General features: G+C 42.1%; 1 protein-coding gene across 1 annotated transcript in view; it reads right to left on the bottom strand.

The window, feature by feature from the left end:
* Window positions 1-2,135: 2,135 nt before the first annotated feature.
* ASXL3 (ASXL transcriptional regulator 3) overlaps window positions 2,136-26,939 on the bottom strand; it is a 156,728-nt gene continuing 131,924 nt past the window's right edge. The window contains exon 13 of the mRNA XM_066578046.1: window positions 2,136-12,613. Within this exon, the coding sequence (XP_066434143.1) occupies window positions 9,062-12,613 (3,552 nt within the window). The 3' untranslated portion in view covers window positions 2,136-9,061. The remainder of the gene's footprint in view (window positions 12,614-26,939) is intronic.

The raw sequence follows: 26,939 nt of genomic DNA, 5'->3' as shown, positions 1-26,939 counted from the left end.
TTTTTGGTATTTTTCCATCTCCATTTTTCAAAAACCATAACCTTTTTATTTTTCCGTCGACACGGCCGTATAAGGGCTTGTTTTTTGCGTGGTGAACTGTCGTTTTTATTGGCACTATTTTTGGTTACACAGACTACATTGTAAAACTTTTATTATTATTTTTATGATCGTAAGGAGAGAAAACACATCAATTCTGCCACAGATTATTGGGGTTTTTTTTAAGCGTTAATTATGTAGCATAAATGACACACTACAATTATGGTTACAACGATGCCAAAATTCTTATTTTTTTTAGGTTTTTCCACATTAAAAACCCTTTTTTGGAAATAATTATTTTTCCTAAACTCGCTGCATTCAAAGTGCTATAACTTTTTTATTTTTCCATGGACGGAGCTCTCTGAGGGCTTTTTTTTTGCGAGACGAGCTGTAGTTTTTATTGGTACCATTTTGGGGTACACAAGTTTTTTTAATCACTTTTATTGCGTTTTTTGGGAGGCAAAATGCTAAAAATTATCATTTTGCCTGAGTTTTTTAGCATTTTTTAAAGCGGTTTTTGCCGTGCAGGATAAAAAGCGCGTTCAATTTATTGTACACGTCGTTACGGCGCGTCGATACATTTTTACATTTTTATTTTTTGTACTTTATTTTTCTCTATTTTTTTTTTTTTACACAATCTGTGTCCCTCTGAGGGACTTACACAGCAAGACTGCATATCGCTACGATAAGGCATGGCAGGACTTCTCTCCTGCCATGCCTTATCGCTTACTATAGCGATCACAGGCTATGGCAATACAGGACGCCGGTATCTGGCGTCCTGTTGCCATAGCAACCAGCCAGGTTCTCGCGATGTTATTGCGAGAGCCGGCTGGAGTCACAGAGGGAGCACGCTCCCTCTGTGAACCCTTTTCCTGCCGCGATCTACTTAGATCGCGGCAGGGAAGGGGTTAACAGCGGGGGGGGGGGGGGGGGACATTACTCGAGCGAGTAGTGCCTTAGCGAGTATACTCGCTCATCCCTAGTCAGCACGCAAAGCTTCCATAAAAAAACTTTTCTATATTTTATTCATTACAATTAAAAAGATGTTACAGTACAATAGAGATGAGTCTCCAATGTGCAGCAGACAGGTGGAAGGAAGGCATACAATATATCAAGTTCATAGAATTAAATATATGCTCAAAAAGAACATGTATACAAAATTATATATCAACAAACATTTAATCATATAAAAGGTACCCTCTGAGGAAGCTTGGGGCAAAACACGTGTCGGGGTGCAGGTGGTAAGGTGGGCTTTACACATTACGTACTGCTGCTTAAATGTATAAATTTAATGCTTTGTATGCTTGAGGCGTTATTTTATATGATTAAATGTTTGTTGATATAGAATTTTGCATACATGCACTTTATGAGCATATACTTAATTCTATGAACTTGATATGTTGTATGCCTTCCTTCCGCCTGTCTGCTGCACATTGGAGACTCAACTCTATTGTACTGTAACATCTTTTATTTGTAATGAATAAAATTTCAAAAACTTTGTTATGGAAGCTTTGCTTGCTGACCTATTATTTTTGGATTGATTGTGCAGCAGAGCATGTGCTGCTGGTTGTGAAATGCAACCGTTATTTATTACATTGCATTGTTACAAACTAAGTGCACCCCTTAACGGCAAAGGTATCTCCAAATGACATTAGTCTCTTTTAGCAAGATGATGCACCCGGCTGCCGTTCAAAAATTATACAGCGATAGTTTAGGAACATGACAAGAGTTCAGGGTTTTATCTTGGCAAAATGAGGAAGAGATACATATTAATAGGCCAATGACACACAAGTGTATTGCACCCGCATTTATGTATCTGCAATGTGAATTAGTGTCCTGGCATGATTGTGGATCTCCTGACCTTAACACTGAACATAAGATTCCTATGAAGTTCAGAGTTGGGGTCAAGAGACCTGCGGAAAGGCCGATACACCAGTCCGTATTACAGATGCATGAATGAGGCTGGACTACTCTCATGCGTCACTGGTCTTAGGTTGATTTTAATATTACGGATGTGTCATGTTTCATAGATATGGTCACACAATTCCCATTACCTGTTGAAAGAAAAATTAAAAAGGGAAAAGACAACAAGAAAAATATTCATATTTTAATTTCTTTATTTTATTTTCAATATTCGATGTAGTAGACCTTTTTTTTTTTTTACCTTGCCGAAGGGATTGGAAACCATTATTTTAGTACATAAATTAGAGAATTGTGGGCAGTAATTTCTGTAGGCAACATTTGAAAACAATAAAGAAAACACGAAAAAAAAGCACCTTTCAAAATGCATGATCCCTGAATTCTAAATAAAATACTGTTAAGTGTTACTCTTATAGAAAAATGGTGTTACTCTATCGCACTAGCTGTCAATACCGGTCAGCTGTTAACCTCTTCTGATTACATGAATCCACTAGTGAGTGTGTAGTACATTTTCTTTGGTAAGAAAACAAAGGGGTGTTTTATGCTACTGACATATCTACGTGCGGATACTGCTCAACCCCTTCAAATTTGACTCTTGCTATGGAAATAAGGCTTTACAGGATTTGGGACCTCAGCTGACAATCACATCCTCGCTCTTCTGAAACTTTTATTTTTTTTTATTTTTTACAAGAATAAATATTACACTGTGGTGAAGGGCTAGCAATGCGTTGCCCAGCAAGGCATTGCAATTCGTTCCAGTATAGGGCTGCAGAAAAGGAAACTAGCATTCTATGAGAATTTACTGCACTGCTGTAAAGTAAATTTTGTAAGGAGGCAATATAACAAAGATGTAAACATTCAGAAATACTGAGGAGAAGAAAAACAACCACCATTCGTTGGGAAAAAGGCGCAGTTTTTTCCATGTTGAGAAACATTTGATACATCGGTACAATAAAAAAAAAAAGAGACCAACAAAATGATGGCAACAAAGTGAAAACACTTTAGAAGATGTAACAGTACAATGATACAGTAATCCTTTAAAGAAAAAAAACCATTACTATCAGATATAGGACACGGCCCAATATGTCGGGAACAAGCAGCTTTTTTTTGTAATCACAAATGTCATGATATGTTTATGGAAACACAAAAATAAAAAAAATGATTGGATTTTTTTGTTTTTTACGGAAAATGGTTAAAAAAAACGAAACAATGAAAATAACTTAGAATGGCTGTAAACCAATAACACAGCATGTTATCCAAATACCTATACATGCATGTAGTTTCTCTTATTTTTCTGAGGTGAGACGTTTTACATAAGTGTAGCCTATTGTCATTCATCCATAAAAATTCTAAAAAGCACCACAAAACATTATCAACAATAAACCGGACCTCTCCATACAAGTCCACATGATTAGTTCCCTTTAGTTTTCAATATTTACCAAATAACCAAATTACTTACACGCCGTATCATTCCATTGGTCAATAAATATAAGGACACAAAGCTCATAGCAAACCAAAATAACTATATACACACACAACATATGAGGTTAAAATTTGAAGAAAAAAAAAATTAATATATTCCATGGAAATTAATGTAACACCCATGTACATAAAAATAAAAAGGCAATCACGTAAAGAGGTGAGAGGAAAAGGTATTAATATAGTTAATTAAATAGAAGAAAAAAAGCAAAAAAAAATACAAATTATTGGAGAACGTTCTATTGCCAATGTGTTTTCAATAAGGTATAAAATAAATATTTAAAATAAAATTTATGTAGTGTCCAGGCTGCAGGAGGCCTGAGTGATGCTTGGCTATTTACCATATCCCATACTCGTCTTCAATGCATCAAAGACATGAATACTAAGATGGATTAGGGAGGTTTCTGAACAAAGATAGGAGATTTAGTTAATATTGGTGTGGCTCGCACTGCTGAGCTGTGGAAACGAAGGAGAGAACTTGTAATGCAATACAGGAAAGCAATTATTCTATAAAAAGTGTTATCCTTGGGGACAGTAAGTACATCCGAAGTCAACATGACCACATGATGTCAGCATTGCACTAGATTCAATAAAGTGCTATTCACTCGATTGGGTTTGTTTGCCGGTTTTACAAGGTACAACAGGTTTTAGCATTCGAATTTCTGTTTCAGCTTTTTCAAAAGGGATGAAGTGAAGGATTCTACATGACCTTTTTAAATACGTATGAGAAGAACTATTCTTCCATAATCACCTGATTTTAGTGTATGCCGGCTGGCTTAAAAGTCATCGACAGCAGCGATATGTACATATTGGTATTAAAATTTCAGAATACTTAGGAATTATTTTTTAAAAACTTAGTTAAATGTTTAAAATGAAAAACACTGCAGTTGATGCACAGCTTAAAAAGTGGAAATGTAGGGGGGGGGGGGGGGGGGAACTATTGGCAGTTATTCCTTAAAGGGATTGTGCAAGATCATGCTTCGTTATAAAACTCGGCTCCCATGTGCAGATCATAATGAAGATCTCATACTCCTCTCTCCCTGCTCATCCCCCCACCGGTGGCTACAGGTCTCCCTGCCAATGTGACGTTTAGCTCCATTGGCTGCGGCCAATGACAGAGTTCTGTGACGATCTCGGAGCTCTGTCACCTGCTTAGAAGACAGGTCAGGCTTATTGCAACCTGTAAACATTACATCAGCTGGGAGATCTGCAGCCGCCGACGGGGTGAGCAGGGAGAAGTGAGTAGGAGATCTTGATTATGTTCTGCACATGGGGGAAGCGTTTTCTAAAGAAGCTGGATCTCAGGCAAGCGCTTTAATCTTTTCATACAGATTTTTAGAATTCGCTATTAGGAAATATGGATGTCATACAAGGAGACCCCTCTCTATGATGCAGAGAAGAAAGTTACTCCCACTGTTGATGACACAACGCCTTTTACAAGTGTTCTGCTTCAAGCAGATGGAGTGTAAGTATTAATAAAGCAGGCTACATGGAAAAACGAGATGACTTTCCATAAGTAGCATTCTCATCTTATTGCCACATACACTGCAAGCACAAAATAAAATGATGGTAAAATGTTATTTAACATATGCATATTAAGCCTAAAGTCCCTCTGCCAAAAACTAGAGAGACTGAAAGCAAACTGTGAGAAAAGCAGCTAGGTGATCAGGCACCCAAGAGTATTTTTATGCAAAGCATACCTAAAAATGCATAAGAGGACCATCTAATTAAAAAAAGGCTACAAAGAAAAAACAAAACATTTTGCAGTATTTTGCTGACAAGTGCATGCCAGGCAGGTTTTCATCACTTTAAGGTTTGTAGTGTTTATTTTTGAGGAATCAGGTTGGTTTACATTATTGTGTCTTTTAATGCCTCTTCATTTTTATGCTGCTGGGTGTCAATAAATATGCTGGGGCAAACTTTAAGAAACAATGCACACAGCAGAAGCAGGTGCACAAAAGCTATATAGAGGCATATGAAATCCCTTAGCCTCTGTACAAGGTAAGCCATAGGTACTCTGTGTGTTCTGCTGTATGGCGCTCCATTTGGTGCCATATAATGAAATTATTTTCCCCTAGATGCAATTTTCTGTTAGATTGAGATTAAATCCAACACAGATTGCCTCTGTACGAAATCCGAAATGGTACAATAGGGCCCCACAGAAGTCTATGCCAGGTTGAGCCATAATATGGTAGTTTGCATGAGCACAGAAAAAGTAGTTACAAGTTTTAGAAAAGCAAACTGAAACAGAAAGCAATGCTAGATTTGGAAACCGTTTGTCCTTTGCTACATAAAAACATATATTCACCAAGTGATCACAGATAAAGGCATCATAACTGTGCTATAGTGTTTGCAGTGCATGATAAATGTATTAACACCCCCCAGGAATAAGAGATTTTGTGATTTTACTTGTTTGGAATCATCACTTTCCCACAATCTTCACATATGCCATCTCTGCTCCAGTCTGCCTTCCTTAAAATGATTTTCCAGTTTTATGTAAATAAAGTTTAAAGCCAAAGCCAGAACCTGTCTTCCCAGTCATTGTTACAAGGCTTGTTAAAAGGTCTGATACTGACTTGCAGGAATGCTGCCTTCTAATAGGTGGTGCTGAAGAGGTATTGTTACATCTTCGCATTTGCGTAAAATTCCCAAGAGGAGCATGGATGGCCTTATAAGCCTCCTCAGTAGGTGCCCTCCATAAGTAGGAATCATACCCTTCCTAACCCACGTCAAAGGGATTTCACCTAGCAAAGCCAGTAAACCTACTGCACATCGATGCAGAGCAATTACCCTGAAACAGCTGTCTGTGCATGGCTTATCTTTTCCATCAGGAGAAGACTCTGGCTTTGGCTTATATTTCCAGTCATTGTTACAAGGCTTGTTAGAAAGTCTGACACTGACTTGCAGGAATGCTGCCTTCCAATAAGTGTGCTGCAGAGGCATTGCTCCATCTTCACATTTGCACACGTCGAAAACTGAAACTTTTTTCAATTACAACTTTCAGTCTCGGGGTTCCATGTGAATCGCCGAAGCCAGTATTCCGATGGAATCCCAAACAGAAAGATTGACTTTATCCAGAATTGCAGATTTTTGTCATTGAATGACCTGCTTTCTGCTCATTTCCAGTATTTTTGAGGGCCAGAATAGTGTAGTTTACTAAGTGATTCTGGTTTCCAAAATGGAAGGAAACAAATGGAAACCCGGTCGGAGACCAAAACTTGCAACTTTGGTCTTCTTTTGACAAATTGAACTCAATGGTTCCAATTCAGTCTTTTGCCTGCATACAGGTTTTGATTATTCAGATGGAACCCCTAGATGGAAACACATAGCAGAGGGTTAAATGCTGTATGAAAGAAGTCTTAACAAGAAGTAACCGAGGATGGCATGGAACTAAAAGGCAAGTATGTGAATATTATTACCATTTTTTAGCCTTGTGGTGGTGATTTTTAGCGTTGGATACCCAAACTTTATTTACATAAAACTGGACATCTTTAATACTATGGATAACATGAAGCATTCATCTCTAGTTCAACTACAACATGCTACAGTATTACACTGCTCCCAGATTAAGGGGACAAGAACATTTTTAGATGTGATACATTCTGCCTAATTGTTTTTAGAGTTACATGCCTGACTATAAATTATTTCCAATTAAATATTGTAATCCTTGAAATAAATTACAGTAATGCATTGCCCCAACACATATAAATAAAAAATGAAGCTACTTAGCAAATAGTGCTAGAATATTGTATACCATTTCTACTATTTTGTGTCTACAGTTGCAAGGTTTGTAATCTATAACAATGGACACACACGGGTCTGCATAGGAGCTGCAGACACAAACTGTAGGAAATATTTCATCAATACCATGAACAAAGTTACTTCACTTTTTATAGATACATTTGAGCAATATAAAAATGTACATAGTTATAACAGTGTACATAGCCTTTGAAGGGGTTTTCCAGGGAAATACTTGTCCTGAAGAATAGGTCATCAATAGCCGACCACCTGGGGTCCAACCACTCAGGATTGTGGTTGATTAGCTGATCGAGCGCCTGTTGTCAGTGCTGCTACGCACAGGGATATGTAGCAAAAGCTGATGCTCCGCCCCCCTGTTAAGTGGCCGCTGCTTGTAACTGCAGGCACAGCTCTTGTTAAAATCAATGGGATTTGTGCTTGCAGTTACAGGTGCCGGTCCTTACATAGGGATCAGAGCACTAGTTTCTAGTCTGTACCCCTTTGTGTAGTGGGAATCACAGTGGGCACCAGATTAGCTGAACGACCAAAGTCCCAAATGGTGGACCCCAGCGATCAACCATGACCTATCCTGAAGATAGGTCATCAATCGTATTTCCCTGGAAAACCCCTTTAGTTTTCATACTAGGACATGGATATATGACATTTTTATTTATTTTTCAATTTTCTGTTGTACTCTCTGTGTTTTCATTATCAATCTGGCATCAAAAAACTAAGTTTCACACATACAAGTAATATACCGTTCATATGCAGACAAATTAGTGCCCTGCACAATAGAAAATCATAGAGATGATGGTAAATTCAACTAAAGTACACTGCTTCTGAAATCATCATGAATCATGATAGATCCAAATCCTAACAAAGAAAAATAAACCAAGTATCTTTCCATGTGAATCATACATTATGTAGTGTATGCCTCCAAACACTCAAGAGAATCTGATATAGGAGCCATCTAAAATACAAAGGAGTTCAGCCTATTGTAGCTTTTTTTTTTCCTTTCAGAAAGTGACATTAATTGCAAAAAATTATGCAAAGTGGTGCCCCTGACAAGAGATTATCATACAAAACAAGCATTGTTAGTTGCAATATGGTGCAAACACTTGACTCATTTGAACTTTGTACCATTGTATTCCATAGAAATGAAACCGTCCTCTTGGGGTTAATATATAACCAACAACTAATTTACTGATTTTGCAACTTTCAAGTTCCATACAACCTGATCGACTATCTTCCTTATTCCGTTAACTGTTGACTTCTATGGTAGCATTGCTAAGTGACTCAAATTATACTTGGATTTGAAGCAATTCAGCCGAATATTAGGCAGTGTTTATTTGCTCAACTGCTATTGAAACTGTGAAGAATTGAGCTGCTAATCCTCCATCCGTACTGAACAAACTCTCCCTGTGAAGTAGACAGAACAGCTGGCTTAATTAAAATCTTACCCTATAATGCCTTATGTGGGGATGGCGGTGAGCAAATAGCTCGCTAAAGTACCACACAGATGCTTTCTATCAGCTCGATAACCATCATATAATCATAGGAGATCTACTGCAAACCGGAATGGTCTCCGATTTACAGGAAATAAAAATGGCAGGTGCTTTGTATTAAAAAAACAGGTCAAAATCTTCACCTCAGTAAAACAATTTTAAATAAATTAAAAAAGGGTGATAAGAAATCGAGATCTGTTTCTTTAGCAGAAAGAGGTCTCGTCTACAGAGTTGTAGCATGAAATGTAACACTGACAATGTAAAATTTTTATAAAAAAAAATAAAATAAAGAAAATGAGAAAACCATGTGAAATTCCAAAATGTTCCTGCTCCTGCTAAAGACATGTAGACTAGAAAGGGACACTCCATCTTTGATTGAGTCTCTATCGAACAACTAAACACGCTACACACAATTTTGAAGGACCTATGCAGTCATCGTGACAAAAGGCTCCACAGCCTTTGCACACAATCATGGCTTTCAGCCTGCAAGAACACTTCAGTTCCAGTTCATCTGCACTGCTGCTGTCAGCATATTTCTGTGCAGGGATTGGAGCGTTCTGACTGCCGAGTCCGGATGCAGGCTTGGAATTACTCCCTAAAATTCCAATAGATTTTTCAATAGCAGATGCTGCTCTTTTGAAGCTTGTGCTACCAAAATGAATTGCTGGATAACTCCCACATTGTTGCTGCTGTGGCGGCGGTGGCAGCTGCTGTGTTTGTGTTTTCTGTGCAGCTAGCGGAGTAAAAGGCTTTTGTGGCTCAGAAAGTAAATAGGAAGAAAAATCTGCATTTTTCAAGGCGAATGTTTTTAACTGTTCTTTGACTTCACTCTGCTCGTAGGAAGATTGTTTCATGGTCAGTTCACAGCTGTTATTTAAACCGTCCTCAAAAGAGATGGGCTCAGACTTTATATTGCTACAGATGCTTGTAGGCTGAGGCCAACTAAGTCTTTTAGTGGTTTCCATAGTAACTGCTGGCTGCTTTTGATCAGAAGGGACTTCTGAATTAGATAAGGAAGGATGCACTAAAAATTTATGTTGCAGAGTCTGCTGGGCATTGCTTAGGTCATCGCCTTCTTTAATAGCAACATTTGGGGAGTAAGCGCTGCCCATTCGATGAGGAAGAGTTGGAACATTAGTCTCACCCAAAATTTTCTGCTCCGGATGCCTATTGAAAGCAAAAGCATTGTTAGCTGTCTGGGCTTTTGCCGCACCTGATGGCATATAGACTGTAGAACCTTGACCTCTCTGAGCCATGGGCATTTGGTAGTAATGCTGCCTGTGTGAGGTACTCATTTCCGGGTGATAGCTGCCATTTTTATCAACATTAAACACATTTTGTTGGAAGCTACAAGAAGGCAGTGGCCTCTTTTGCTGCTTAATTTCCGGGCTGTGTGCAATCCTGGCTTGAACCACATGCTTGTTCATCCACTCTTGCTTAAACGTTTGCCCTTGACCCATTGGGTTCATATTAGAACCCATCATGCAAGACGATAGGTTTGTATCGGTGTCCATTGAGAGCTTTCCAGACTCGCACTTTATCTGGGCATGTTCACCCATAGTCCTTGCCATCCTTTTCTTAGGATGGTTTTCACGTTTTCTCACTTGTAAAGGGTTTAGACTTCCTGGAGGATAGACTTTGCTATCAGGGGTAGGAGAGCATGATGTGTTTTCAGTCACCATTCTCTCCGATGCAGTTTTATACACAGAGGTAGTCTGCAAAGGAAGTCGACTAATTTCTAACTTTGCACCTAGTCTGGGTTGAGGCAAAACCTTTTCCAAAGGCAAGTTGCCTTGAAGCAGCTGTGTAACTAAAGGATTGTTTGCTTCAACAGAGGAGAGTCGACAGCTTGCATTCCCTACATTCGCAACCCTTTTCAAAGTTTCTGTAGTCAATGATAAGGGTACTTCTCTACTAATATTCAGTGGTGTTTTGGATGTAGGCAAGCTTATATCCGAGTCACATCCTTGCTGTGCAATGTTCTGGCCTGAGAATCCTTCCGACTCCATCCCAAAACACTTGCTGGAATCATTTAGTTCAGATTTAATTGGAATGGAGTTTGCCATAGGGCTACGGGCATTCATTTTCGACACATGAGGGTAACTACCTGGTTCATGTTTAATATTATTTAGATTTTCAGCAGAATACTCTGCATGCTTAGGTGCACTCAAATGGTTGATAGCGGTTTTATCAGTGTTTATTTGTTCTTTGTCACTCCAACATATTCTGTTATTAGAAATATACTCGGGATTGGGAACATTATCTGGACCGCACTTGAATGAAGGTGTGCTATGTATATGCTCATTAAAATTTTGTTGGCAAGAAATTGAGTCGTTTAGTTTTCCTTGTTGCATGTAAGTTGCTTCCAAAATGCTAGCGCAAGGAGCATTCTTGTTTCTGTCATCTCTGTTTAACCGATTAACAATGCTGGAGTTGGACATGTGCTCTGTGCTCTCGTTGAGGAGATTTTCTTGTCTACTAATTACAGATACTTGAGGACATGTTTTATTTTGAATAGACGGCTCAGATTTTCCAAGCCTATTTTGAGAATCAGCATTTTCTGCATTTTCATTACTGAAAGGGAAAGTGGAGTTTGGCGTTGTACAGTGATCAACAATCACTTTACATGGAATAGATCTATTAGTCTGTAATAAAGCAGTAGGCAGCGCTTTGTTGTGTAGTCCTATTAAATTACTGTTACAGTTCTTATCTACATTATCAAGGTGCATCTTCAAAAGTGAAGGATCAGTACTCAATGTTGATCTTCTGGTGCTGGGGTACAGTGGAACAGAGGACCTTCCGTGGGAATCTCCCCCACATTCCTCATGGTTTGACATTCTTTGGACAGAAGGACACACATCTACAGGGTTATCTTCATCACATGTGGGGGCAGCTAATTTATCGGGCTGCCTGTTGTTTGGACCATATGAGGCATTTAGTGAATTATCCAATGCATTAGTAAGATGAGGATTTGGCAGACTACTCCCAATGGATGAAATTGGCACAGTGGTGTAAGGATTAACATTACTGGTTGTTACTGGCATTCGTTTGTCATCAACATATTCAGATGCAGTGGAGTTTATAAGAGAGGCATGACTGCTAGTGTCATCAGTGCATTTTGGTGCAACAGCTATAAAAGGAATGTCAGTTTCCTTAATGGGGTTTAGTATATTATAATTACAGACAGATGATGCAGTGTTTTCACTCTCAACAGTCAATAGGACAGCAGATTTTTCAAGTGAATTCCTAAAGGTGACATCAGCAGAGGAGCAGACAGACACTGAAATTAAATTTTTATTATATTGCACTGGCACGCTGCAATCTTCAGTGGAGGTAGATGTAACAGTTTTATCACTGGAATGTGGCACATGAATATTTTCATTAGAGCTGTGCACTGATGTGTCAGAGTCAGTTTCTGATGATGCTGAAGAGCTGATGGATTTTTGTAATGTAGAAGTCAGGTCCCGATGGAGTGTTGACTTGCTGCTCGGAGATTTGCAATTTGGATTCATAATGATAACACCAGTTGAACCTTCCACTTTTGCATCAGAAGTTGTTGGCACTTCAATATCTGGAAGACCCTCTTTTGTTTTACCATCTCTACTAACTTGCTGTGTGCTGACTCTTGCCTGGTGCTTTGCAAACAACTTTGCTTTCGTTTGCTCCTTGATATGGGCCAATGTTCTAGTCTTGCTGCTTTCGGAAGGACTTCCAACACTACCAGAAACTATACTTGCAGCTGCTGCCACAGCTGCAGCAGCAGCTGCTTCTCTTTGTGCTCTGGCTTGTTGGGCTCTTGCCTTAATATCTGCAAGAGTTCTAGCTCCAGTGTTCCTTCCCCCACTAGATGATGTACTAGAAGAAATCTTAGATTCAAGCTTGGGAGCAGGTTGGCTTTTGATGATGAATGGAGGCCCAATCTTTGACAGTTGGATCTACAATGATAAGAAAGAAAACAAAGTATTAGTAGCGCATAACTAGGCCAACTACGGCTTACACATGTAAGAAAGTTATAAGCCCTGCACTGTCTTGATACAAGTTGTCTTACCATCTTTTGTTAGTCTAAATAATCATTGCCGTTGGGAAACATATAATCATATATTACATAATGTAATTTGTACATCCAAATTTTTAGCATAAAAGTTCTACCACTTTCATTATCTTTTACTATTAAAGTTATGAATAGTGCACATGTAAATAAGTGACAAACTAAGAAGGTTAATTTTCTTACCAAGCAAGTGATACACAAGAATTGGAGAAGTCATCAATGGAATCAATGTACCTGGACAAGTGTATGACATGGTGACTTATAGCTGAAGGTGGCGATACACATTAGACAGAAGTAGGTAGATAGTTGAACACTTGAACAATTGTTTTGAAGATTCAGTCAAACATTTTATCCATATTGGTCATTACAGTCATTCAACCCTGCCAAACGTTTTTTATGACAATGGGCGAATAGCGAAAAATATCTCTCTTAAATGTTCCTTTCATGCCTATGGATGAAAGAGTTTTCATTTGAAAATTTGAAATGTGGCCATCTTTTCCCCAAACTATGGTTGTGTTATCAGCTGGCTAAAACAATCATTTGTTGATACTGTAATTTCATTCATCGAGCAATTGTTGATCGGTTGGTTGAAATTGTCTATTTTCATTAACTTAAGTCTGTGTATGGGCATTTTAGCTATCCATCTTCTTCCCCCAACCTTTGCTTTCCCTTATGTAACAGCCTTAAACTTTGCAGTGGTAATCTTATTTAGACCTATGGGAAAAAAACATTAGTTTGTAAGCCATTGTGCCCCAACACATTTGTCCAATACAATGAGTTCAAGGGACAACTCTGCAAGTTAAAAGATGTATAAACATATAAAGTCCCCCATAAAACATGAAAGAATGGTCAGACAAACCCCATACTTTCACTGGGAGCCGATTCTTTCCCAATAGATGATGGACTTCTTTACAGTGTTTAACACAGTTGATTATCAACTCCTCTTCACTCCATTCTTTTGACCATTAAGACACTGCTCTTGATTTTTCTCCTACCTCTCTGACAGCTTGGGCAGTGTACCATTTGGCAGCTCTACTTATTCTCTTCTTCCCTAACTGTTGGGAGTTCCTGGGGCTTAGCCTTAAGTCCTCCCCATTTTGCTAGATACACAACTCGTATTGAACAAATTATCAGCAGTTGTGGCTTTCAGTACCATCTCTATGCTGATGACACCCAATTATATACAACCCCAATTCCAAACAAATTGGGATCCTGTGTAAATTGTAAATAGATGTAAAAGAAAAAAAAAAAGAATGCAATGATTTAGAAATCTTATATAACCATCTTTTATTCAAAATAGAACATATAACACATATTAGGAGTTGAAAGCGAGTCATTTTTCCATTTCATTTAATAAAATTAACTCATTTAAAAATTGATGGCAGCAACACATCTCACTAAAGGTGGGATAGGGCCATGTCTATGATTGTGTATACTCCCTTCTTTTTACAAGTCTATAAAAGCTTAGGAAGTGAGCAGAACAATTGTTGGAGTTTTGGGAATGTTGTCCCGTTCTTGTCTGAATCTTTGCCGGATTTTTGTGTTTCATAATGCGCCAAACGTTTTCTATTGTCGAAGGGTCTGGACTGTCGGGAGGCTAGTTAAACACCTGGACTCTTCTTCTGCGAAGCCATGCTGTTATGATGGATGCAGTATGTGGTTTAGCATTGTCTTGCTGAAATATGTAAGGCCTTCTGTGAAAGAGACATTTTCTGGATGGGAGCAAATGTTGTTCTAAAACCTCTATATTTTGCTCAGCCCATGCCATAGGCACTAATGCAACCCCATACCATCAGCGATGCAGGCTTTTGAACTGCATGCTTATATCAAGCTAGAGCGTCCGTTTTCCCGAGTCTGCAGGACACGGCGTCCGTGGTTTCCAAAAAGAATTTCAAATTTCGTTTCATCTGACCACAGAAGAGTTTCCCATATTGTCTCAATCCCTTTAAATTAGCTTTGGCTCAGAGAAGACGTCAGCGTTTCTGGATTGTGTTGATATAGCATGATACAGCTTTAACTTACATTTGTGGACTACACAGCAAACTGTGTTCATAAATATTGATTTCTTGAAGTATTCCTGAGCCCATGCAGTGATTTGCATTATAGAATCATGCCCATTTTTAATGCAGTGCTGCCTGAGGGCCCGTAGATCTCTAGCATCCAATATTAACAGTCAGACTTGTCCCTTGTGCACATGAATTTCTCAAGATTCTCCAAATCTTTTGATGATATTATGTACTGTAGATGGTGAGATATTCAAAGTCTTTGCAATTTTATGTTGAGGAACATTTTTCTGAAACTGTTCCATAATATTTAGACGCAGTTTTTCATTGATTGGTAAACCTCTGACCATCTTTCCTTCTGAGAGACTTTGCCTCTCTAACACGCTCTTTATACAGTCATGTGTTTTAGTAGAAAATTGACACTCCAGCTGTTTTTCATTAGTACCATTTACTTTTCCAGCTTTTTGTTACCCCTGTCCCAAGTTTTGTGAGATGTGTTGCTGCCATCAATATCTAAATGAGTTAATTTTTTAAAAATGAAATGGTAAAATGTCTCACTTTCAACTTCTGATATGTGTTCTATTGTGAATAAAATATGGTTACATTAGCTTTCCAAATCACTGCATTCATTTTTTTTCTTCACAGTTACATGTTACAGAGCGTCTCAACTTTTTTTGAAATTGGGGTTGTATTTCTTTCTGTGACATCACCCCTTCACTACTGCAAAACACCAGTTGGCTGCCTGCTAACATCGTCTTCTCTCTATCCAAAACAGAATCTTCCAAAAACTGAACTTCTTGTGTTTCTGCTACCTTCTAACTTAGCCAAACCTGATATTTCCATTTCAGTTTGTAGTACTACTATAACACTTAGGCAGCACGCCTGCTGTCTTACATTCATATTTGACATAGATCTTTCCTTTATTCCCTATATTCAATCTCGTGTGTGCTCATGGCACTTTCATCTCAAAAACATCTCAAGAATCCGCCCTTTTCTCCCTAGATACATCAAAAACCCTTGCTGTTGCTCTGATTCATTCTTGTCTTGACTACTGTAACTCACTACTGAGTGATCTTTCCCTCTGTAAACTCTCCTATCCCTCTTAAATGCAGCAGCCAAGTCCATCTTTCTGCGCAAGTGCTACACCGATGCCTCCATCCTTTGTCAGTCACTGCATAGACTGCCTATAGAAAATAATTTAAACTTATCACTTATCCATATAACTCTTGCCGATGCTGCACCACCGAATATCTCCTACCTCATCTCCGTCTACCACCCTACCTATGCTCTTCGTTCTATTAATAATCTCAAACCAAGTTCCTCCATAATCCGAATTTCTCAATCTCTTCTCCGTGATTTTTTCCAAGCTGCACCAGTTCTCGGGAATGCACTACTCAAGACAATCAAGTTAATCAGAACAATTCTAGTTTTAAGAGTGCCTTAAAAACACATCTGAAGGAATGCCTATCACATTCCCTTATCTAATCCAATCCAACTCTATCTACTCCTCTTCTACATTCGCCATCAGAACTTACCCGCTCCATCCAGTTATACCCCTGCTCACAATGCACCCTGATGCACTTCTGGACATACACAAATCCCAGCTGGTGACCGGCTCATGCAGCTTTATGTACACTATGAAAATACTAATGACCACCTGTTTGTGAGTGACTGTGTGAGTTACATGCTACGCCCCTGATCACATGACGGTGACATCATCAAAGGTCCTTAAACATAAAACATGCAGAGTCTGACAGCAGCCGTGTGCTTACAAAACCTGTGATTATGTCACCATCATGTCATCAGTCACCCGGGCTTTGTGTCCTAGAGTGAGTTACATGCTCCACCCCTGATCACATGATGGTGACATCATCACAGGTCCTTCATCCATGTGCGGGTGAACTACATCCCCTACAAACACCCGCAGCCTCAGTCACTATGAAATACTAATGACCACCTGTCTGTAAGTGACTGACCGTGTGAGTTACATGTGAAAATGTGACCATCATGTGATCAGTCACTGGGGGTCTGAGCTCCGCCACCGCATTGCACCACCAGAAACATTGGTGCTATAATTTCCTAATAATTACTAGTCCTATTATTTTAAAGATGGTTGGACCACTGCACAGAAAAATTAACTTTTATATCATGTCACCCTTATTTTCTCAGATTGTAAGCTCTTGTGAGCGAGGCCTTCACTACTATTCTTCAGATTGCTTATTAGTTTTATATTGTATGTAATATCTCCTTTTGTGTGTTCCTATACCCTCTGATTTGTAAAGTGCTGCAGAATATGTTGGTGCCATATAAATAAAGATTATTATGTCCAAGGAAAGAAGGATTGGGCACGTTGAATTTCAATATCTGATTATTTTGCTCTCCTAGTAGATGAGCTACTGCCAGAGGCTTTCTCCACTCCATGGAAAACACATGCAGATTCAGTGTTTAGTGCACATTTGTAATTAGAAGTGGGGAAGAATAGCTGTGAGCTGATTGTTCGGATAACAGCTACTGAAAACGTGCAATGTGGCAACTTTAGAATAAAGTCGTCCCAGTCACCGATTTTTGTCCAATCATTATATGTATATGTGGCGTTCCCGACTTTTTCCCGAGAGGTTTAGTAGCAGCTTATTCCTCTTTCCCTATTTAAAGCATAGCCAAGCATGCATGTATATTGAAGTATAAGGAGGAAAATACAAGCGTTCAGTCAACAGTAACAACAGTGTATGGGAAGCTTATGTTATGAGAGGGACGAAAATTTCGCGATGCTCGAGGGTTCGTTTCGAATAACGAACCCCATTGAAGTCAATGGGCGACCCGAGCATTTTTGTGCATCGCCGATGCTCGCTAAGGTTTCCATTTGTGAAAATCTGGGCAATTCAAGAAAGTGATGGGAACGACACAGCAACGGATAGGGCAGGCGAGGGGCTACATGTTGGGCTGCATCTCAAGTTCCCAGGTCCCACTATTAAGCCACAATAGCGGCAAGAGTGCCCCCCCCTTCCCAACAATTTTTACTTCTGAAAAGCCCTCATTAGCAATGCATACCTTAGCTAAGCACCACACTACCTCCAACAAAGCACAATCACTGCCTGCATGACACTCCGCTGCCACTTCTCCTGGGTTACATGCTGCCCAATCCCCCCGCACGACCCAGTGTCCACAGCGGACACCAAATTGTCCCTGCGCAGCCTTCAGCTGCCCTCATGCCACACCACCCTCATGTCTATTTATAAGTGCGTCTGCCATGAGAAGGAACCGCAGGCACACACTGCAGAGGGTTGGCACGGCTAGGCAGCGACCCTCTTTAAAAGGCGCGGGGCGATAGCCCACAATGCTCTACAGAAGCAATGAGAAATATAATCCTGTGCCACCGCCATCAGGAGCTGCACACGTGGGCATAGCAATGGGGAACCTATGTGCCACACACTATTCATTCTGTCAAGGTGACTGCATGCCCCTGTCAGACCGCGGTTTTTTATAAATAGTCACAGGCAGGTACAACTCCGCAATGGGAATTCCGTGTTCACCCACAGCATGGGTGGCTCCCTGGAACCCACCGGCTGTACATAAATGTATCCCATTGCAGTGCCCATCACAGCTGAGGTAACGTCCGATTAAATGCAGGTGGGCTTCGGCCCACACTGCATGCCCCAGTCAGACTGGGGTTCTTTAGAAGTGGACACATGCAGTTACAACTCCGTGTGGACCGACAGCATGGGTGGGTGCCAGGAAGCCACCGGCTGTACATAAATATATCCCATTGCATTGCCCATCACAGCTGAGGTAATGTCATGCTTAATGCAGGTGGGCTTCGGCCCACACTGCATGCCCCAGTCAGACTGGGGTTCTTTAGAAGTGGACACATACAGTTACAACTCCGTGTGGACCGACAGCATGGGTGGCTCCCTGGAACCCACCAGCGGTACATAAATATATCCCATTGCAGTGCCCATCACAGCTGATGTAACGTCAGCTTTAATGCAGGTGGGCAAAAAATTAATTGGATTACACTGTAGGCGAGGGGCCCAAAAAATTGGTGTACCAACAGTACTAATGTACGTCAGAAAAATTGCCATGCCCAACCAAGAGGGCAGGTGAAACCCATTAATCGCTTTGGTTAATGTGGCTTAATTTGTAACTAGGCCTGGAGGCAGCCCAGTTAAAATAAAAATTGGTTCAGGTGCAACTTTCAACGCTTTAATGAGCATTGAAACGTATAAAAATTGTTGACAAAAACTATATGACTGAGCCTTGTGGGCCTAAGAAAAATTGCCCGTTCGGCGTGATTACGTCAGGTTTTAGGAGGAGGAGCAGGAGGAGGAGGATGAATATTATACACAGATTGATGAAGCTAAAAGGTCCCCGTTTTTGATGGTGATAGAGAACAACGCTTCCATCCGCGGGTGCAGCCTACGTATTGTTTAGGTATCGCTGCTGTCCGCTGGTGGAGAAGAGAAGTCTGGGGAAATCCAGGCTTTGTTCATCTTGATGAGTGTTAGCCTGTCGGCACTGTCGGTTGACAGGCGGGTACGCTTATCTGTGATGATTCCCCCAGCCGCACTAAACACCCTCTCTGACAAGACGCCAGCCGCAGGACAAGCAAGCACCTCCAGGGCATACAGCGCGAGTTCAGGCCACGTGTCCAGCTTCGACACCCAGTAGTTGTAGGGGGCAGAGGCGTCACGGAGGACGGTCGTGCGATCGCCTACGTACTCCCTCACCATCCTTTTACAGTGCTCCCGCCGACTCAGCCTTGACTGGGGAGCGGTGACACAGTCTTGCTGGGGAGCCAGAAAGCTGTCAAAGGCCTTAGAGAGTGTTCCCCTGCTTGTGCTGTACATGCTGCCTGATCTCTGCGCCTCCCCTGCTACCTGGCCCTCGGAACTGCGCCTTCTGCCACTAGCGCTGTCGGATGGGAATTTTACCATCAGTTTGTCCGCCAGGGTCCTGTGGTATAGCATCACTCTCGAACCCCTTTCCTCTTCGGGTATGAGAGTGGAAAGGTTCTCCTTATACCGTGGGTCGAGCAGTGTGTACACCCAGTAATCCGTAGTGGCCAGAATGCGTGTAACGCGAGGGTCACGAGAAAGGCATCCTAACATGAAGTCAGCCATGTGTGCCAGGGTACCTGTACGCAACACATGGCTGTCCTCACTAGGAAGATCACTTTCAGGATCCTCCTCCTCCTCCTCAGGCCATACACGCTGAAAGGATGACAGGCAGGCAGCATGGGTACCCTCAGCAGTGGGCCAAGCTGTCTCTTCCCCCTCCTCCTCATCCTCCTCATGCTCCTCCTTCTCAACGTGCTGAGATATAGACAGGAGGGTGCTCTGACTATCCAGCGACATACTGTCTTCCCCCGCCTCTGTTTCCGAGCGCAAAGCGTCTGCCTTTATGCTTTGCAGGGAACTTCTCAAGAGGCATAGCAGAGGAATGGTGATGCTAATGATTGGAGCATCGCCGCTCACCATCTGGGTAGACTCCTCAAAGTTTCCAAGGACCTGGCAGATGTCTGCCAACCAGGCCCACTCTTCTGTAAAGAATTGAGGAGGCTGACTCCCACTGCGCCGCCCATGTTGGAGTTGGTATTCCACTATAGCTCTACGCTGCTCATAGAGCCTGGCCAACATGTGGAGCGTAGAGTTCCACCGTGTGGGCACGTCGCACAGCAGGCGGTGCACTGGCAGATGAAACCGATGTTGCAGGGTGCGCAGGGTGGCAGCGTCCGTGTGGGACTTGCGGAAATGTGCGCAGAGCCGGCGCACCTTTCCGAGCAGGTCTGACAAGCGTGGGTAGCTTTTCAGAAAGGGCTGAACCACCAAATTAAAGACGTGGGCCAGGCATGGCACGTGCGTGAGGCTGCCGAGCCGCCACCAGGTTACGGCCGTTGTCACACACGACCATGCCCGGTTGGAGGCTCAGCGGCGCAAGCCAGCGGTCGGTCTGCTCTGTCAGACCCTGCAGCAGTTAGTGGGCCGTGTGCCTCTTCTCTCCTAAGCTGAGTAGTTTCAGCACGGCCTGCTGACGCTTGCCCACCGCTGTGCTGCTACGACGCGTGACACCGACTGCTGGCGATGTGCTGCTGCTGACACATCTTGATTGCGAGACAGAGGTTGCGTAGGAGGAGGGTGGTTTAGTGGAGGAAGCATACACCACCGCAGATACCACCACCGAGCTGGGGCCCGCAATTCTGGGGGTGGGTAGGACGTGAGCGGTCCCAGGCTCTGACTCTGTCCCAGCCTCCACTAAATTCACCCAATGTGCCGTCAGGAAGATATAGTGGCCCTGCCCGCCTGTGCTTGTCCACGTGTCCGTTGTTAAGTGGACCTTGCCAGTAACGGCGTTGGTGAGGGCGCGTACAATGTTGCGGGAGACGTGTTCGTGCAGGGCTGGGACGGCACATCGGGAAAAGTAGTGGCGACTGGGAACTGAGTAGCGCGGGGCCGCCGCCGCCATCATACCTTTGAAAGCCTCCGTTTCCACATCCCTATACAGCAGCATCTCCAGGCTGATAAATTTGGCTATGTGCACGTTTAACGCTTGAGCGTGCGGGTGCGTGGCGGTGTACTTGTGCTTGCGCTCCAACACTTGCGCTAGCGACGGCTGGACGGTGCGCTGAGAGACATTGGTGGATGGGGCCAAGTACAGCGGAGGTGAGGGTGTGGGTGCAGGCCAGGAGACGGTAGTGCCTGTGTCCTGAGAGGGGGGTTGGATCTCAGTGGCAGGTTGGGGCACAGGGGGAGAGGCAGCGGTGCAAACTGGAGGCGGTGAACGGCCTTCGTCCCACCTTGTGGGGTGCTTGGCCATCATATGTCTGCGCATGCTGGTGGTGGTGGCTCCCCGGCTGATCTTGGCGCGACAAAGGTTGCACACCCCTGTTCGTCGGTCGTCTGCACTCTCAGTGAAAAACTGCCAGACCTTAGAGCACCTCGGCCTCTGCAGGGTGGCATGGCGCGAGGGGGCGCTTTGGGAAACAGTTGGTGGATTATTCGGTCTGGTCCTGCCTCTACCCCTGGCCACCGCACTGCCTCTTCCAACCTGCCCTGCTGCTGCACTTGCCTCCCCCTCTGAAGACCTGTCCTCAGTAGGCGTAGCAAACCAGGTGGGGTCAGTCACCTCATCGTCCTGCTGCTCTTCCTCCGAATCCTCTGTGCGCTCCCCCCTCGGACTTACTCCAATTACTACTACCTGAGTGATAGACAACTGTGTCTCATTGTCATCGTCCTCCTCACCCACTGAAAGCTCTTGAGACAGTTGCCGGAAGTCCCCAGCCTCATCCCCCGGACCCCGGGAACTTTCCAAAGGTTGGGCATCGGTCACGACAAACTCCTCCAGTGGGAGCGGATTCGGAACCATTGCTGCCCATTCTGGGCAGGGGCCCGAGAACAGTTCCTGGGAGTCTGCCTGCTCCTCAGAATGTGTCATTGTAATGGAGTGAGGAGGCTGGGAGGAAGGAGGAGCAGCAGCCAGAGGATTCAGAGTTGCAGCAGTGGACGGCGCAGAATTCTGGGTGGTCGATAGATTGCTGGATGCACTTTCTGCCATCCACGACAGGACCTGCTCACACTGCTCATTTTCTAATAAAGGTCTACCGCGTGGACCCATTAATTGTGAGATGAATGTGGGGACGCCAGAAACATGCCTCTCTCCTAATCCCGCAGCAGTCGGTGGCGATACACTTGGATCAGGAGCTCGGCCTGTGCCCACACCCTAACTTGGGCCTCCGTGTCCTCGCCCGCGTCCACGTCCTCTAGGCCTACCCCTACCCCTCAGCATGCTGTATTACCAGTAATGCAGAAACAGAACGCTGTAATTAAATGTGCCGCTTATTGGCCTGTGGTTGGAGGCTGACTTCGCTTACGGAACGCACAGCAGATCCAGGAAACAATTTTGCGCCAGCCTGCTGTAACGCTTAGCTGCGTATTAATTAGGACTACTACCCCCAGCAGATAGATACTGTAGGCAGCGTATAATATTATGTATACTGTTTCCCTCTGGCGGGATGACGGCGCTGATGTAACAGAGACAGCAGACCCAGGAAAGAATTTTGCGCAAGCCTGCTGTAACGCTTAGCTGCGTATTAATTAGGACTACTACCCCCAGCAGACACGCAGTAAACTGAAGACGGTCACAGGCAGCCCAAATATAGTATTTTTCCCCAATTTTTTGGAAAAAGCCCACTGCCTATATAGCCTGAATATCTCTTTCCCTGCCTCACCAGTACTGGCCTTATACTCTGTACAATGACTGCAGACTGAGGACGCAATGCTCTGCATGGCCGATATACAAAAAAAAATAAAAAATGTGCAACACTGCAAAAAGCAGCCTCAACAGTACTGCACACGGTCAGATGTGGCCCTAAGAAGGACCGTTGGGGTTCTTGAAGCCTAAACTCACTCCTAACACTCTCTCTATAGCAGCTCCGGCATCAGCAGCACTTTCCCTGATCTCTGTCAGAATGCATCTGTGGCGAGCCGCGGGAGGGGCCGATTTATATACTCGGGTGACACCTGATCTCGCCAGCCACTCACTGCAGGGGAGTGGTATAGGGCTTGAACGTCGCAGGGGGAAGTTGTAATGCCTTCCCTGTCTTTCTATTGGCCAGAAAAGCACGCTAACGTCTCAGAGATGAAAGTCAAAGTAACTCGAACATCGCGTGGTGCTCGCCTCTAGTAACGAGCATCTCGAACACTCTAATACTCGAACAAGTATCAAGCTCGGACGAGTACGTTCGCTCATCTCTAAAGATAATCACATGGACAAGGAGCACACAGCTCATCTTTAATTAAGTAATTTATATGTGCACTCATTTTTAACCTTGCTAATAAAAATCTAAGACGATGATGGATAAGATTGTTCTTCCAATAAATGTCACCAATAGGAATGAAGGAGATTCTATCATACTTATATTGTGTTCATTCCACGAGCATCTGATTGAAATGAAAACAGCTGTACAGGAAAATTAGTGACTATGTTACAAATTAATAGGAGGTTATGCATTTTTCAATTAAAGTGGTTACCTCATGAATAAAATTCATATAAAGAGTCACAAAAGGCTGGTAGCACCATTTTAAATTATTTTGCACTATTTCCATACAAATTTCTTATATTTTTCTCCTTCTCAGAGTCCAACTCAGCACAAGTACTACCCTGCGCTATTGTGGGTGGGCTGTTGTGCAGTGGCATATGATTAAGTTATGACTCCTGTCTGCAAAACCCCAAACCTCTTGTTTGCATGCTATAGACCCTTCACTCCCCCCTGCACCATATCACCACTAGTCTGTCTCCTTCCTTATGCTGTGGAGTCTGGAGTAATGAAAGCAAATAGTACTTGCTTGCTCACAAGTCTATCCTCAGAAGTAGTCTTCTCAGCTTTCCCAAATATTGCTGCATTACTGCTCAGATTCTAATCCCTTCTTGAGAAGAAATCTGTACAGGCTGACGATCAGTGAACAGAGAATCACTACATCAATACTAAGAGTGCGGATCTGACAGTGGGAAGAGTGACTGCGCATGCGTACCCACTAGTACCCATTGGTATAATACTATTGTAATTAAGATTCCAACCCCCATTGCTTGAGTTTGTATGAAGAATGGTTATCAAGGTTACATGATCAGTCATCATTGTCTCTCAAGCTCCCTGTCTTCCTATTATTGCCTGGCTCACAGGGAATTTTAGGTATGAAACGATGGGGAAAAGGTAGACGGGGAACTCAAGTTGGAGCAACCATCTAGACACCACTGCTCCGTGGAATTCCTGGGTTGTTTGCGCATGTAACATTTCAGGACAGAGTGAAGTTAAGTAATGATTTATTCTTTGCTTTCTTATTTGACTTTATTAGTATTTATGTATTGATTATTCTTGTTAGATTGGCAGGGTAGATAGTAAGATAGACGAAGAAACGCATGCTAGGCCAACTGTAACAACCAAGACTAGCCGAGAGGTCACCCAATGTACTGGTAGCAGGATGAAGGTAGGGTAGACAGCAACTGGAGCAGAAGCGGCTATGACTGAAGAAATAAGGGGTTAAACAGCAGGGGTGTTGACAGAGTTTGATACTTGGTACAAGAAGAAATTAGGAGAATGTTTGTTGGCATGGGTTCTTAGATTCATTTTTATGGTTTCAACACTCCAATTAGTGGGCAATTATTATCAAACATGAACTACGAGTTCATAACAATCCAAACACCATTGTTTGATCATGTAAACTTGATAACTATTCTTCATACAAACTCGGTCATGATGGTCTTTCAAGCCTCTACCTGTTATCATGTTACTGGCTGATTCAGGGGAAATTTTAGATATAAAAAGATGGGTACAAGGTAGAGGGGAGAGGGAATGCAGATTGGACCAAACATCTAGACACCGCTACTCCATGGAAGTCCTGGGGCGTTTGTGCATGTAACCTTTCGGGACTAATTAAAACTAAGTGATCTATTGATTTAGTGTTTGCTTACTTATTTTACTTTATTAGTATTTATGCATTGATTATTCTTGTAGTCTTATTTTCTGTTCTGTTTATTCATATATACTTACGTTATGCTATACTTAGTCAATTCATGTCATTTTGCTTCACTATTCTGTTGACATTTTTTATGCATTACAATCTCTGAATCCAGTGTAATACAACTATATAAGTAAATGAAGTGCCTTTTCAATGGATCTTTTTAATGTATGTAAATAGTGTTTACTTTTCATGATCCGTGCCATAGACATAATAAATGTAAGTATACCTGCACTTTCAAATTTCTTTTTAGAATAAGCTGCTGTGTGTTAATAAGGAATACATGTGAGTGATATCCTGCATTTTTTCTCTACAGGATGCATCTCTTATCTTCAGTCTTCCATGAGCTGTTCTGTAAGGACTCGCTACTATGATGTCTTCTGTGCACTGCACATGGAGAAAACAACAGATTTTGCTTCCTAACTCTCTGCAGCACACACAGTCCATAACGAAATGTAAAGTTTCTAATTAGGGAGAGCACCTAGTGGGTGTGAAGAGACTTATAAGTATGTATACATATGGAAAGATGGAACAATGCCTTTATAACACCTCTATTCCAAGTCATTGTTAAGCAGCTTGTTAAAAAGTCAGACAGTGACTTGCAGGAATGTTGCTTCCTAATAGTTGGTGCTGTAGAAGCATTGTTCCAACTTTGCATTTGCAGAAATTTCACAGAGGACAAAGCAGGGCCCTATAAGTTTTCTCACCCCTACTAGTTGCTCTCCCTAAGGAGAAACTCTACCTCCCTTACTCAGCCAGCCACCAACCTACAGTACGCTGATTAGGGACAAAAAAAAGCAGTTTGTCTGTACATAATTATCTTTTCCTTCCTTCTGGGAACCACGAGTAGCAATCCACGCATCCCTATGTAGGTCTTTCACTTAAATTACAGCATTATGTAGGACATAATGAGCAGTGTAGATGTGATTTTAGTAGCTTTGGCACAGGAAACACTTACCATCATCTGTAGCAGTAGGTTTGTGTCTATCTGTTTCTGTCTCCCTCTGCAGAAGGTTCCTCCTGCCATCTCCATAGACTTCTACGACCATTATAATACAACATCACCCCCCCCACACACACACACCCTATCATTTATCTTGGTGTCTCTGTTATTAGAGATAAGCTTCACGTGACAACAGTGGACAGCAAATTATAAAGTACAAAGACCTAAATTATAAAGTACAAATGGCCAACAGTTAACAGTGATTTTCAGAAAAAAATTCATTTTAGGTAAACAAAGTGATTTACACTTTTCACACTGACTATCATATTGACATGGTCTCAAAGTCCGGTGACCATTTTGCTATCTTATATAAATTATGAAATAATTTATTTTACTCTATGTGTATGTTTGTAAAGGGACTTTCTGTATGTACTAAATAGAACACATATACATCCTATGTGCATGACCTCAGACATGGCTGTTTACTATGTATATAAACCTGTAGATGAATTGACCTTTAACTGTTTGAATGCTTTGGTAGTACATTTTGGGCCCCATCTACACACAGGCTGATATAATATGAAAAGGGTTATTTGACCTGAAACATTTCTGGAAATGAACTAAGTTTACTTAAAAATATATTTCTAATGAAAAAAAAGGGTGGAAAATAATTACTATCAAGCATCTAACTTATTATGTTATTTAAAAATACACCCACAGACATCAATTGTGAAATGTTTAAAATGTATTTACTATTAA

This window comes from Eleutherodactylus coqui, chromosome 9, assembly GCF_035609145.1.
Source record: "Eleutherodactylus coqui strain aEleCoq1 chromosome 9, aEleCoq1.hap1, whole genome shotgun sequence".
Classification (NCBI taxonomy): domain Eukaryota; kingdom Metazoa; phylum Chordata; class Amphibia; order Anura; family Eleutherodactylidae; genus Eleutherodactylus; species Eleutherodactylus coqui.
Note: the sequence above shows the minus strand (reverse complement) of the source record. Positions and strands in the feature narration are given on the sequence as shown.